At 39.3% G+C, this 16,154-nt stretch overlaps 2 protein-coding genes across 13 annotated transcripts in view; one reads left to right on the top strand and one right to left on the bottom strand.

Annotated features, from left to right (window-relative positions):
• The window catches only part of ankrd13b (ankyrin repeat domain 13B), a 463,600-nt gene extending 458,062 nt beyond the window's left edge, over positions 1-5,538 (bottom strand). For both annotated transcript variants that reach the window (XM_072242851.1, XM_072242852.1), the window contains exon 1: positions 5,354-5,538. In XM_072242851.1, coding sequence (XP_072098952.1) covers positions 5,354-5,452 — 99 coding nt within the window. In that variant the 5' untranslated portion in view covers positions 5,453-5,538. The remainder of the gene's footprint in view (positions 1-5,353) is intronic.
• Positions 5,539-6,289: 751 nt separating this feature from the next.
• Positions 6,290-16,154, top strand: part of git1 (G protein-coupled receptor kinase interacting ArfGAP 1) — a 228,873-nt gene continuing 219,008 nt past the window's right edge. For all 11 annotated transcript variants that reach the window (XM_072243748.1, XM_072243744.1, XM_072243746.1 and 8 more), the window contains exon 1: positions 6,290-6,499. In XM_072243748.1, coding sequence (XP_072099849.1) covers positions 6,448-6,499 — 52 coding nt within the window. In that variant the 5' untranslated portion in view covers positions 6,290-6,447. The remainder of the gene's footprint in view (positions 6,500-16,154) is intronic.

Raw genomic sequence — 16,154 nt, 5'->3', positions numbered from 1 at the left:
TATGTAGAATGCATTGATGCAATCGTAGTCAAAAGATAATTAAACTTATCCAAAAAATGTGTTCTCTGTTTATTTGTCCACCATCCCTTTCTGATACCCAAGCAGTATTTGGAAACATTCTTGTAAGAATAAATTGACAATAACATGATATGCATTAACTGAATTCAACAATATAAATCACAGTTTCTGTATAAGCGTCTGATAAATTTAGACCCAAGGGAAGAATTCTCATAATTAAATTGTTTATAATCCACTACTCAGCTCCAAATCTCTCTATGGTATTGGCCCATCATAGGGAAAAAAGAACAGAATAGCAGACAGGAGGTGAATGATTTACATCAAAGCAACATATGACCAAACAGGATATTAAAGAGCTCCAATAAAATTAATGTCCATAAGACCATAGACATAGGAACAGAATTAGGCCATTTGGTCTATCAAATCTGCTCTGCCATTCCATCACGGCTGATATATTATCCGTCTCAACCCCACTCTCCTACTTTTTCACTGTAACCTTTGATACCATGACTAATCAAAGAGTGATCAAACTCCTCTTTAATGATTTGGCCTCCACAGCCTTCTGTGGCAATGAATTCCACAGATTCACCACCCTCTGATGGAAGAAATTCCTCCTCATCGTTGTTCTAAAGGGATGTCCTTTTATTCTGAGGCTGTGCCTTCTGATCCTAGACTCTTCCACTTTTGGAAGCATCCTCTCCACATCCACTTATTCCAGGTCTTTCAATATTCAATAGGTTTCAATGAGATCTTCTGAACTCCAGCAAGTATAGGCCCAGAGCTCCAGTAGAAATCAAGAGCAAAGTCCTCCAAGGCACAAAAAGAGGGTACTTGAGGGATTTGGAGCCAATCACTTGACCCAGGACATTGCTGCAGGAGTTTCTCATTACATCTTCAGCTGGATTGTTAATGATATTCAGTCCATCATAAGGTCAGAAACAGAAATATTCCATGATGATGAACAATCTTGATTTCCAGTTAGAAATTTTCAGTTGAAAACTTGACAACATCCAGAAATAGTCCACAAACACCAGAAAATATCATTAACAACACAAAGACACCATATTCCATGTAATACTTGGGCAAATCTACCACCATGATCAGCCTGGATGTTTTAATTGAACTTAGGAACAAAATGTTACTAGCCAGATAAATATTGCAGCTACAAAAGCAATTTGATGCTGAATATTCAGTGACTTCCCATCACTGGCCATCAGGAAGGAATGTGCTTGAGTGCATAAATACAACTTCACCAACCTTTAAACAAAGTGCCATCAGGAAAAAAAAACAAGCAACTCGATCAACATCCGTCATTCCTCTCCATTGCTAGACGTTAGCTACAATTTGTGTCATCTACAAGGCACATGGCAAGGTTTCTTCCATAGCACTGTCTAAATGTGTGACTTCTACAACTGAGCAAAACAAATATAGGTCATGAGAAGTGGACACAGTCCCATCCATCACAGGCAAAGCCCTCCTCTATATTGACAACATCTGCCACAAGAAAGCAGCATCCATCATCAAGGAACCCTTCTATCCAGGCCATGCTCTCTTCTCGCTGCTACCATCAGGAAAGAGGTACAAGAGCCTTTGGTCCCACATCACCAGGTTTGGGAACAGTTATTCCCCTTCAACCGTCAAACTTGTGAACCAGCATGGATAACCTAACTCACCTCAACACTGAACTGATTCCACAACCTGTGCACTCACTGTACTTATTTATTATTATTATATTTGCACAGATTGTTTTCTTTTGCACATGTTTTTTGTCAGTCACTGTATATAGTTTTACAATGGTTCTATTGTATTTCTTGTTCTACTGTGAATGCCTGAAAGAATATGAATCTCGGGGTGTTGGCAAAATCATATTTTGATAATAAATTAGTTTTGAACTTTGAGAGCACTCACATTTTTGAGATCCTGAGTCAAATATTAGCCTAACCTGAAATTACAGTATATTACTGTTCCTTTTTCACCACCAAGTGCTACAATTCTCTGCCTAACAAAACAGCAGCTGAATATCACATTCTTGTGGATATTCTGGGATGGAAAATAACTAATGGACTTGCCAGTAATGTGAACAAATTATCCATTCCAATAAATGTAGTTATGATGATAAAATTATTTTGTGCATTAGTTCCTTGAAATAAAGATGTTGTTAACTAAAAATTGCAACACACTAAATTGCAATAAAGTGACAAGGTTAGGATGAAGAAGTTAACAAAAAGAACAAATTATAACTGATTTTTCCCCCATGTTGCAGAATAGATCTGCAGCAATTTCAAAGGGTGGGATCATTAATATACAAAGTGAATTGAAACTCAGTCTCTGTGTCTTTTGCCCAAACCAACCAGGAAATAAATAGAATAAAATAAAAACCTTCATTGCAAATGTTCCCTTAGCTGGTTTTAATTCTTGAGATGTACACACGTAACAAAGTACATCTTACAGTTCTACCAGCAACTCGGAATTTCAGTTTATATTATTACATTATGAATGAATTCTCAAAGTTATGTGATTTGAAACCATTTCTTATTTTCTTTTATTGTAAATATGAGGTAATTTATACTGATACACAGTTCTGCATCGCATGATAATAACGCATGTTAAACTTGCAGGTACAGTACATCACCGATACCAGCGAGGTCCCAACCCACTCTATCAATATGAGCTCCATATACAATGTACTATTGATTCGCACACCCTTCCATTTTCTTCCTTTATGTGAGGCTTTCTACTTTAATCAGTTACAGACCTAGGGTTATCTAGGTTGATGGATCCCATTAAGTTACTTATGGTCATTGAAAGCGATTAAAGGTTAAGGCAAAGTTCACGCCGTCTTGGAAATGAAAAAGAACTTGCTCCATGTTAGCAGTGATATAAATTCTGTTTTAAAATTATTATTGGAACGTGACGTTTTACAGCAATTGCATTTACATTACACCTTCTATTACATTTGCCCTGAAGAATTATTTTCTAGCAATCCGATTTTGACAACCTCTAACATTTCCAAGAGATCCACACAGAAACATCCATCGGCCAACCCTTGACTTTACAGCCCTGTCCAGACCAGTTGCGCCGAATTACTAATGCCACCGTCAATCGAAACTCTGCTCCATCACCGGATACAGTATTTGAAATATCAGTGCATCGAACTCCCGGTACGTTACCCGTCAGATTAGTTCTAATTTTTGCCCGCAGTATTTTAGAGATTCTGTCTTCTCGGAATTCACAGAACCTTCGTAGCATTTGTCTGCTTCCGAATTCGTCGATGGTTATATGTTCTACAATCTATAGAGAGATCGCACAAAATGTATTTTGCTCCGTTTGCTGCATTTCCGGCCCAAAGCCGTGTTTATTTATTTATAATCCCGAATGCCCCGTGGAGGGAGCCCAACCTAATAAACTCTCGCTGTTGTGTAAACGGTACGTGAGCAACACTCAAACTTGCACCTTACGCGACACTTGCTAATGCATTGGCGCATGTGAAACAATACGAGGGCAAAGAATACGCTGGGAAGAGCATAGCAGGTACATCATTCCGGGCTTCGAGTAGCTTCAGCGAGTTGTGGATTAGGATATTTTCCCCCTGATGGAGTTGGTTGGGGGGGGGAGGTAGGGCACATAATTGGAAATGCCGAGGCCGTGTCTGGCAGACCCAGCAGCATCAAATTATTACCGTGCCCAAGGGAAAAATGAGGGCGTCAAAGTTCTGGTCAAAACCGACAGTCCGGCATGGTGTAATATAAGAGCAGCCGTCCAGTTTCTGTAGTCATGATGACTGTTCATTTCGATCCTTATTTTCAACAGTTGCCACATTTCACCTCAATAAGAAAGTAAACATCTGGAAAATAATCCGCTTCTAGTTGCGTGTACGTCTCCTGTTTCTAGCTTTTCATCTGGTCCATGGGCTTACTCCATATTAGCTCAATCGATCGATTTTGATGTCTTTGTTTGAATGCAAATTACTCTTTAAGAAATTGGTTAATCGTACCTATACAATTAACAGCTAGCTAGCATTTATCCTATACCTATTTCGAATCGTGTTATCCCGTTGGTGGGGATAAATCTTGCTACAAGATTCGATTTGTATCCTTGCATGCTCGATCTGACAAAATCTGCCTAAGTGTCCTTTCTTAATTATCAAAGAGAACGATATTCTTGCTTTTATTTCACACATTCCACCTCCCCACCCCCCTCGATTTTCTTTCGACACCCACCGCCTTGTTGCAATCAGTTTACGCAGTTTCAGTATAGGCTTTGATTGATAGCGACCATGCGCGGTTGGCAAGAGATGTTACAGTTCAATAGTAGTGGTTGCCGGAGAGGAGTGGCGCGTGCGCGCTTTAATGTGCATCGAGCTCTGAAAACCGTGCGGTACTGGAACCGCAGCAGCTACAGAGACGGTGCCCCCCCCCCCCAACCTGCTTATTGTGGTTATCGTATCGTGTCTACTGAATATCACAGAAATGATGCCAAAGCGACCGCCAGATCCCGAGGGTTTCAAATGTTCATCAAAATTTACCAGCGTTTTCGTTTCCACCCAAAAGGCTAACGCACACCATTATATTTTGTTGCAATAAACGCTAAGTTTCTGCTTCTGCAGAGTTTAAAACATTTAAAATTATAGCCATTACAAGGAATATTATATTTTTGAAATATTTTGTTGCACAAACTAGGCTCACTTTGTGTGTGGTTTATTTTTAAATTTAGTTGCACTTTTTTGAAAGCTACTGTCTTACCTCCAGAGAACACATTTTAACAAAACAACATTTTCGTCTCATTGTCAAACTATAACAACTTGTTCCCTTGGGGCAATATCCAAAATATAAAACCATCCCGGGATTTTGATGATAGGGGATTAGACATGTAACACAGTAAACGAGAATATTTCAGAGCAGTTGATAAAATTATTTTAATACACACATATGGTTACCAGGAATTACCCTTTCCATACATCATTTTAAGTGGAGAATTATTGCTACATATTTCGTTTCTAAATAGTCTGGGAAATTTCAGGTAAAAAGTGAAATATGCAAAGAAATCGACGCGATCGCGCTTTTTAAAGAAAAATATTGAGACAAAGCCAAACCCAAGGAAAGAATCAGTTCATTATATACTAGCACAATTTCGTAAAGCTAATGCACGAAAAAGACATTGCCACAATTCATATGTCTAACAATTTTAACGTTGAAAAGACATGCAATTTCCAATTTTATTCTAAGGGCAAAATTTAAACTCCCAATCCATAATTTCACAGCGACTTGGTGAATGCTACTGTATTTAGACAATTGTACTTGCAATGCACCACCCCAAACACATACACATCACCCACCTGCTTGGTGCTAAGTTCCTTTTCCAGCTCCTTGTATTTATTATACCAAACCAAATAATGCAACGGATATCTTTCTGCCACCTTTCTCGTAGAAATCATTCTGATATCATTCTTCTTTTCCAAATATCATACAAACTACCTTTGCAGTAGACAGTCAACCCCCTGGCAACAGGCACCAATCCCTATATTGCTCGACTACTGAACATCAGACGATAGGAAGCGCTGTAATTCTTGCTTTCACCGTGCTAGAAAGAGGAAGTGGGAGAAAAATCGAAGGATAAGGAATTACCAAATCCCTATGGGGGAGGCTTACGTATTGAAAAAAAAATGTTGAGCGTAATGCATGAACATTATCAGCGAAATCTTCTAATATAAATATGTTAAACATAACTATTATATTTTATCTATTTAGTCGGAATATTTTAACACTGGAAAATGCAGTATTCATGCATTTTATTTTGCGGTCAACCCTGTTACCTACAATATTGAAGATGCACGATCGTAAAACCTCCTGGGAGCTGTAGTTCATTCGATATGACTGCAATTATTGATGAAAAATTGAATTTAAAATAAGCTATATCTTCTAAATCAACTCCTTGAGAATAATTACAATATTTAAAAATATTGGCATCGAGTTCAATGAGCTCCAGTTGCATAATGACATCACCTTCTCGCCTGCTTTCAAGCAGAACTACAAATCCCACACTAGCTGACAACACCCACCCTTCAACCCCCAACTGGGCGGGTCAATAAGCGCCGGCAACCAAACTTGCAGGTGGTGCTGAGAATGGAGCTGGTTGGTGGGCGATGACGTTATTTACACTGGTTCGCGTGCTCTTTGGTGAATTGCGCTGTCCATCCATCTGACGCGCGTGGGAATTCCACCAACAAGGTGGGCTGCGCGGCCGGTGTCGTCATTTCCTTGCTGCTCCGGGGATGGGGGCGGTCGAGAGGAATCTGCGGTTTTCTCACAACTTGCCTCGAACCGGATGCATCTGCATTAAACAGGCCGGCCCTGGGAGACTGGAAGCGTCGCGGTTTCGGGTCAAAGCTGGAAATAAGTAAACACGGGGTATTCGCAGAGAAATTAAAAAATGTCCCGAAAGCTACGGCCCAACGAAGTGTGCGCCGACTGCAGCGCCTCAGGTACGTGACTCGGTGTACGGAGGTGGGGGGGGGGGGGAGTTGGTGGTGGTGAGCAGAGGGTGGTCAGAGATGGGAAAAGGAGCAGAGCCGCCCCCAACCTCTGCCGGCGGAGCTCGTATGCTAGAGCCGCTAGCAGCTGGGTTTTTATTCGGGCCTGTCAGTTCAGACCTTGCAGCAACGGTTAGCAGATAGGCAAGTCACTGACTGAGCGACTCGCCGTGGAAAATGACCTGGATTGAAGCAATTTAAATGCGGAGCACATTGCCTGTTTTGCCAGCGGCTTGGGCTATGAAGTCCGTTGGAAACATGAAGTTGATGGCGAACACAACCATTGTCCAGTGGCTGATCGGTAATAAAATCCGTCTATTAATCTATCAGATTAACCCTCAGTGATAACCACAAGAAAATCGTGATTGTGTTGTTCCCTGCTCTTGTGTGCAAGAGCTTCGACTCTGATACAGGGCGACTTGGTTTATAGCTTTTCATTGATGCCAAATTCATAGGTTCAAGTCGTTGAGTCTGTGCATTTTGTTAACAAAAGCTGTCAACTGTTTGAGGCGGAGTTATGTTAAAAGTGCTTGTAATGGTTTGTTTTGCTATGTTCATGAATTGGGGTTATAGTTGAGGCATAAATGCGAGTTGGTCATTTCAGCTGCGTATGAAATCCGCTGTAGACTTTATTTTAAGATATAACCTTGTAATTAAGCGATTCTGCTTTAATTTCGATTGAAAATCTTCTTTGGGACCTTGGGCAACATTATGCACTTGTTATAAATATGTAAAGTTTATTGTTTAATTGAACATTCTCTACAATTTCGATTTAAAAATCGCAATTTCGTACTTCAACACGAGGGATATTTTTGATTTATTTTTCAAATTTGTGGCTAAAGTCCACACACATTTCATAAGGTCACCCTTTTTTCTTGACAGATTCTCCATTCCTCATTTAATGTCAAATGAGCGAATGAGTTATCATAAACATTTTGCAAATGTTCACTTTCAAGATGTCACCAAAAACAATTGATTCGGAGTGTGAACAGTGGGATTGTGCAGCTGAAATTCCTGAGGAAATGATAGAATGGAAGAGTGGTTGGTTGTTCTTTTGACGTTCATTTGCACAGTTGCTGACAAACTACTGTTGTCAAAAGAAAAATAGGTGTTCAAAGTAAATTTTATTATCATAGTACGTATATGTCACCATATTCAACCCTGAGATTCATTTTCCTGGTGGTATACTCAAGATGGATCAACTAGAGTGCAGAAGACAAACTGCAAATGTAAATAGTAATAATTAACAAGAACATGAGATAAAGTCCTTAGTGAAATCATTGATTGTGGGAACATTTCAGTGATGGGGCAAGTGAGTGTAGGTATCCCCTTTTATTCGACAGCCTGATGGTTGAGTGGTAGAAACTGTTCTTGAATCTGGTGGTGCGAGTCCTGAGGCTCTTGTAGCTTGATGGCAGCTATGAGAGGAGAGCATGCCGGTGTGGTTGGGCTCTCTGATGATGGATGCTGCTTTCCTATAACAGCCTTTCATGTAGATGTGCTCAGCGGTTGGGAGGACTTTACTCGTGATGTATTGGGCCAAATCCACTACCTTTTTGTGGGAGTTTCCATTCATAAAAATGTTGTATTTTGTTTTATTTTTCCTTATGGCATACATCATTAAATTTTGCCAAATATCAGAATAAAGTTTAATATCACCTGCGTATGTCGTGTAATTTGTTAGGGCATTCCTATCAGTTCTATTGCCCAGTTACCCTTTCTCTTTCACAAGCTTTTCTATGCTTTCTCCTTATTATCTTGCCACCCACTTACATTAAGGGTATCTTGTAGGAGCAAGTTCATCTCAAATTGGGATTGTGGGAGAAAGCGGAAGCACATGGGGGGAGAGGGGACAACCCATGTGGTCATGAGGTACATGCAAACTCCGTACAGACAGTGCTAGATATCTGGATTGAATGTGGGCCAAAGGAGATGTAGGACCTGCTCTACCCGAAGCGCCATTCTGCTACCTGAATAATAAACTACTTAATCACATTTGCAGCCACTAGTAATAAATTTTGTGTTGCATTTGCTAATAATGCATAAAATCTTTTGTGTGTGTTTGAAAAACTGTTGATATCAAGCTATTTATTAATCCCAATGTTTATCTTTTCTTACTAAATTTTAGAAAATGTTTATTTTAATGTAGGTAGTTTGAAATAGGGTAAGATTTCATGTGATTTGGAAATATTTCATTTTGCATGTTCTTAACTAAATATTATTGCCTCAATAGGGGCACATCATGAGTGAGGATATCTATATGTATTTGAAATTGCTGAATGAAATTATTTTCCTGCTGCAGCTAAAGGGTCTCAGCCCAAAATGTCGACTGTACTCTTTTTCCATAGATGCTGCCTGGCCTGCTGAGTTCCTCCAGTATTTTGTGTGTGTGTTATATGCTTTTGCTAGTTTTGGCCCAGTTGAACAGAATGTTTAATTTGGATGCAAATGAGAGCCTTTTCAAGAAACCCTTGAAATGGAATTAACAGCTATCAAATGAATGAACATGTCAGCATTTTGAACAATTTATCATAGTGTTTAATAAACTTCTACGTAGATGAAAGTCACTGTCTTCTCCAGCTTAGGAGAAAAAAAAAGTACATCCTAAATCATATATAGATGTCTAGGGAAAGGGTTAACAAACTCATTAGGTGCTGAGTTAGAATGTGGTTAACAGGCACCTGTTATTGAGTAGCGATGGTCAAAACCTTTATCTCATGGCAGGGGTATCAAAAACAAGGTGCAAGTTTAAGGTGAGAGGAAGGACCATATGCAATTTAAGTTTTTAAAATTTAGAGTGGTTGATAACGAGCTTGCAGCTAAAGGAAGTGATGGAGTCATGTACAGTTACTGCATTCAAAAAACATTTAGACATATTCTTGAATAAGCAAGATGTAGAAAAATACAAACCTAATGAGGGCAAATGACATTAGTGTAGTTGAGCAAAAGTTCTGGCTGAGATCCTGTTTCTGTGCTGTATGACCCTGCCTGTTTGCAATACATTGGAGGTGAAAAATGCAAGCAATTTAGATTTCCTGTAGGTACTTGAGTTTGTTTCTAAGGATCACCGAAGTTTGAATGTATGGCAGTTACATGTATGAACAGCTGGTCTGTTAATTATATAACAAAATACACAAAATAATTCATGATTAGTCCTGTGAAGTATCAGATTGGCTTAAGCAAATAGTAATTGGTTGCAGTTATGTAACTTAAATTCATCTTCAGGAGAATGATATCCAAATTCTGAAACATCCAAGAAATTGATCAATTTAATTTTTAAACTCAATGTAAACTGTTGGCAGCCATTTAGTAAAGAATTCTAAAATAATTGAATGTAAAGCACAAATGACTTGACTCATAGAATTTGCCCTATGTTTTTACCACAGAGGTCACAATCTAATACAGGTCGCCCTTCTATAATCCAGCACCACTGGGACCTGAGGCGTGCCGGATTAGTGAAAATGCCGAATTACAGAAGGATCACATTAAGCAATAGCTAACTACCTCATCATACCTTTAAAATATCATGTAAGTTAGTACAAGTTAGTTAATGAAACAGGAATGTTAAATGAGTAGCAAGTGAACTTTTAATAATGTAATATACTGTACAGGCACAGATAAAATAAAGGGTACAGGTAAATGTACAGGAATTAACTTGTACAGCACTTCTGCTTCTAAAGTGAGATGTTTAATATACCTTCAGGCAGTAACATGTCTGCAATTGTGGGGTTGTCAGGATCATCAACATCTTCATGTTGAAAAATGAGTGAAGCATCAGGAACTGATGCTGAAACTGGCACAACAGTTTTTTCAAAAACTGTTGATGTTGGTGGCAGCACATCTGTGAGCAGAAGCAGAAGTCGGAGAAAGGAGGTCTTCTATACGCCACATTTCATGTGACTGCCAGGTGGCTGGGGATTCGACGCTGGGCTCTTCCCTCTTCACTCGCAGTTACTGAGTTACTTTTCCTCCGCTTAGTAATATGCTTAAATTCAGCGGGTCACCACATCTAATCTGAGGTTGTAGGCAGAAGAGAACGGAGGTCCGGCCGGGCAATGCTGGAGGGCAGTGCGTGACTGCCGGCAGGCTTGTGAGAAGGCACATCGACCCAGCATGCGCCAGCTCCCCCGCCGCTGGCGAGTGCTGGGCGGCCGCACCTCATTCAAATGATATTAATAAATGCAGGAAAACAAGCAGGGATCGCCTGTCTGTGCTTATAAGAGCGCGCCAACACGTGAACAGATCTAGCGCAACCAAAACAATGTGCAGCAGATTGGTACGGTGGCCCAGGTAATTTGAAATTATAGTCACGTGGAAAATTTGAAATCAGTGCCAGATAACCGAAGGAACCAGCTAACAGGTAGTTGGATTAGTGAAGGTTGACCTGTACCATTTTCTATCACAAAATTAGTTTAACAACATTTATGAATTGTGTATAAATGATAGTTTGTGATGCTGAATTCTATTGTCATTGATTACAGGGTATATTTTCCATACAAATACATGGTCTGTAAAATTGCTTAGAAGCAGAATCATCACTGTCATGTGATGTGAAATTTTTTAATTTAGCAGCAGCAGTTCAATGCAATACATAATCTAGAAGAGAAAAAAATAATAAAATAAAAATAATAAGTTAATCAATTATGGTATGCATGTATTGAATAGATTAAAAAAGTGCAAAAAACAGATATACTGTATTTTTTTTAAAAATGAGGTTGTATCCAAGGATTCAATGTCTATTTAGGAATCAGATGGCAGAGGGGAAGAAGCTGTTCCTGAATCGCTGAGTGCGTGCCTTCAGGTTTCTGTGTCTCCTATCTGATGGTAACAATGTGAAAAGGACATACCCTAAGTGCTGGAGGTCCTTAATAATGGACACTGCCTTTCTAAGACACCACTCCCTGAAGATGTCCTGGGTACTTTGTAGGCTAGTATCCAAGATGGAGCTGACTAGATTTGCAACCCTCTGCAGTTTCATTCGGTCCTGTGTAGTGGCCCCGCCGCCCCACCCCAGATACCAGATAGTGATGCAGCCTGTCAGAATACTCTCCACGGTACAACTATAGAAATTCTTGAGTGTATTTGTTGACATGCCAAATCTCTTCAAGCCATTGTGATCTCATCCAATCATGCTGTCATTCAAAGCTCAGAGTAAATTGAACTTATTATCAAAGTACATACACGTTACCCTGTGGAGCCCTAGCAAAAGTTCATATGGCACAAAAAAGGGAAAGGTCAACCTCAGTGGTTTACTTATTAAAGTAAGATAAATTTGCAAACAATTTTTAGCTAAGCTGCGCTAAGGAATTCATGCAAGCCAACAGCAAAAATGTCTTTTGCCAAGAAAAAGTGGTTCATTTTTGGTAAGTCAAATGTGAAGACAGAAGGTTCATGTCCATTGGACACTCAAAGCTGCTGTGCAGGTTGACAGTGTTGTTAAGGTGTATGGTGTGTTGGCATTCATCAAGAATGTGGGATTGAGTTCAAGAGTCATGAGGTAATGTTACAGCTATACAAGACCTTGGTCAGGCCCACTTGGAGTACAGTTCTGGTCACCTCACTACACGAAGGATGTGGATACTATGGAGGGAGTTGGAGATTTACAAGAGTCTTGCCTGGATTGGAGGACGTACCTTATGAGCAGTGGAAGAACTCAATTTAGGAAGTACAGTTGACTATCATTATGGAATGTATTTGCTTTTAAATTCATTCATAAAAAAATGTTGTCTTTGCTGACCTCTAGACTTGTCTGTAAAAGTGGGTTGACAGACCACTTCAGGAGAAGTTAGTGTCACCATGTTAATATGGATTTGGAGTAGTATAATGACCAGGTTGTTTGAGGATGACATTTAAGAAAAAAAGTCACAGATGAATACAGTATAGGAGGATGTCTGTCAGGTTTGAGTTTGTGCTGACTCTGTCATGAAGCAGTCCAGTTGATTATAGTGTTCTGCTTTTTCTTTTATCCACATAATTGCTTTTTCTCTTGGTATTTAACAAATTTTGTTTTGGATGCTATTATTGAATCTACATTCACAATCCTATCAGGCTATGCATTGTAATCCTCATATCTCATTGCATTTAAAGAAAAAAGGATGAATGAACTCTAGAGTTGCTGGTTCATTTGCCTACCATATTTCCACAAGAATCATGAGCTAGAATGTGGATGTTTTCATTTCTGGCTGTGAACATGAGTGGAGTTTCTCAACGTTTCATCGGCTGACATTGGGTAACTGCACAGAGAACATTTAGATGGCTTTTGGGAACTTCTAAAACCTATTTTGCCATGCAGTAGTTGTGTACTTGTATTAGAAAATTGGAAAAGACATTGAAAATCTTAAAAGTTTACCAGCTGTACACTTGAAAGTATCAAAGCTTTTCCATCAATATTAAAAACATTTTGTTATGTCAATTTTCAGGAAATGGTTTTGAGAAATTTTGTACTACTTGTGTGAATGTTTAAACTTTGCTTCATATATATAATCCAGTCTTTGAATCAGGCAGTTAATAATTAGAGTTGACGTCCTTTAACATGATGACGAGATCTAATTTTACAAAAGCATCTCTCAAAGTCCAAATTAATTTGCATTTTCTGCATTCTTACTGAAGCTCACTTTTATTGCATTGGAATGATTATATCCATTGCACCTGCTGTTGGGTGGCAGTGTCTCATCTTGCTCCATGCTTTTGAAATGTGTATTAAGTATTCCATTTGAGAAAACTAACTTAGTTTTAAGTGTTGTTTTTGACTTTTCCACTGTAGGATAAACTATCTTGCTACTTCTAAGATTACAGCACAATTTTCAAAAAATTGTGGTTATGTGTCCTCTATCCCCTGAATGTGATCCAAATCAGTGGAAAGGAAAGACAACTTTAATTCTTGAACTCTAAAGGGACACTGGGAGTTGTCCGGTTCCAGGACCATTTTGTTTAACTGTAGAGGCTTCTTTCACTCCTGTTTATTATTGCTCTGTTTTCCCCAATTAATATTTTATAATGTAGCATCTGTGCTCCTGTCTATGGCAGGTGTTCCCAAACCCTTTTATGCCAGAAATCCTTACCATTAACCAAGTGGTCCATGGGGTCTATAGTATTGAATTATTATTGATCAGGTGCTTTGATTATAAATTTGTAATGGTGTCCAGGTACTGGCATTCAGTACTTTTAACTGTTATCACACTTGACTACTTGATAGTACACTGGACTGTAATGTTAAATCTTTTCATGTTCAAGCATTTTGACTGATAGAACTTCATAACACATTTCAATTATATTAATTTTGGAATCAAATTTTGCTCCCATAAGACCATAACAAAGGAACAGAATTAATCCATTCAGCCTATCAAGTCTGCTCTGCTGTTTCATGTTGGCTGATTTATTATTTCTCTTAAACTCCATTCTCCTGCCTTCTTCCCGTAACCATTCATGCCCTGACTAATCAAGAGCCTATCAACCTCCACTTTATAAATGCCCAGTGACTTGGCCTCAATATCTCTGGCAATGATTCAGCACTCTGGCTAAAGAAACTCCTCCTGATCTCTGTTCTGAATAGACATCCATCCATTCCAGGGATTCACAACCTTTTTTATGCTGTGGACCAATCCCATTAAGCAAGGGGTCCAAGGACCCCAGGTAGGGAACTGTTGCTCTATTCTGATACTCTGCCTTGGACTCCCCCGCTGTCGGAAACAGTCTCTCCACATCCACTCTATCTAGACTTCTCAATATTCAATAGGTTTTGTTTTTCTAACCTCCAGCGTGTATAGGCCCAGAGTCACCAAACAATCCTTGAAGATTAGTTGTTTTACTCCTTTATATTTCAAGTATTACCTAGAAGTAATAGCAACGCTAAAACATACCCTCCTTACCATTCTCTGTTCTGTACCTTTGTACACCTTAACTGATCACTTGTGTTATGCTGGTGTTCTGGGGGGTGCATACCTTCTGAGTCTAGATATTTGTTTCCTACTACTTTTTTTCCCAAGAATTGGGCAGAATTAGACACTCAAAAAAAAATTTATAGACCTTTGTGGCAAAACATCTGGAAATGCTAAATGTGGGTTGGCTAGGGGAAAGTGAAATAAATTTCACAGCAAAAAAAGGGAGAACTTGGAATTGTTGAAATAAAATGAAAGACTTCTGAAGACTAAGCCATCACATTCCTTCACTTAAAGATTATAGAGATAAAGATGAGCTTTATTTGTCATACGTGCATTGAAACACATACAGTTCAGTATATTGCTTTCCGTCTTTGACTAACACAGTCCAAGGATTGTGCTGGGGGCAGCCCATAAATATCACCACATTTCTGGTGTCAATGTAGTATACTCACAACTTACTATTCCTAACCTGAACATCTTTGGAATGTCGGAGGAAACCCATATCGTCACAGGGAGAATGTACAAACTCCTTACAGGCAGTGACAGGAATCAAACCCTGATCAATGATTGCTGGTGCTGTAAAATGATTGTATTAACTATGCTATTGTGTCGCTCCTATTTCCCTGTAGACGTGACAATTGTGTAATGCCATTAGGGTGATGGAAATTTGTCTTTACTACCCTTGAGATACGGAATGAAGTTCATCCTAATGGAACTTGTGTGTGTGGTGGGCGGGGGAGAAACACTGCAGAAGAGACAACAAATGTCAGTTTTTATTTTTAGTCACTCAGCGCTGTGAAGCAATAAGATTTGAGATGATGTCACCATGTGAATTAGTTTGGTAGTCATAACTGAGTTTCTCCTTTGCATTCTGATGACAGATAAATAAAATACATGTCTCAGTGCAGCACTGCTGAGCTCTTCATCTGCAAGGGATTTTGTCTGATGTACTGCATCGTGGGGAGGTGCATTAGCCAGGTTCAGCTCCCTAAAATGAACCATGGTCTTTAGTCCACTTACTCAAAGTCACTGCCTTTCTCTCAGGAATCCCAGTCCTTATTTGCTTTCTGATATTCCCAGTTGCTAAATCCTTTCCTGATCCTTGTTTGAGAAACTGACAATGCTTGTTAAAGAAATTGACATGGCAGAACTTCAGTCTGAGACAACTGTTCATGTGTCCTCAGACTGGAGAGGGCATGGGAAAGGAAGGACTCTGCTGTGACTGTCAACCAGATTGATTTGGTGATGTAATATTCAAATCTTAATTCTGTACAATGATTAAAAATAAAGACAATAATGCTTTCACATGAACTTTGTCTATCCCAAGTCCAATGTTGACTTCAGTGATAGAATGGCTTCATATGAGAGAAAGATATCCCTAGAAACATACTTCCACTTAAGCAGTTCGGTAGGCAAAGGGCGTTCATGTTACAGAAAATTGTAAATCCAGGTTTGCCTGTAACATATCCTTGCCCACACCCACTGTAATCTAGGGAATTTGCGAAGAGTAATTTATGGTAGCCAAATAACCTATCAACTAGCTTAAGTTTAGAATATGCCGCATGGTTACGGGGAAGAGTGCAGACTCAATGAAGTTGCTGAGGTTGGGATCAAACATGGGTCACTGGAGTTGTGAAGCAGTAGCACTACCTGCTGCCCTCCTGTGCCATCTGGCTAGGATCAAAGTGTGCTATCACTGAAAATTTTATCATCTGTGGGAGAAACCA

The sequence above is a fragment of the Mobula birostris genome, chromosome 25, assembly GCF_030028105.1.
Source record: "Mobula birostris isolate sMobBir1 chromosome 25, sMobBir1.hap1, whole genome shotgun sequence".
NCBI classification, from domain to species: Eukaryota; Metazoa; Chordata; class Chondrichthyes; order Myliobatiformes; family Myliobatidae; genus Mobula; species Mobula birostris.
Note: the sequence above shows the minus strand (reverse complement) of the source record. Positions and strands in the feature narration are given on the sequence as shown.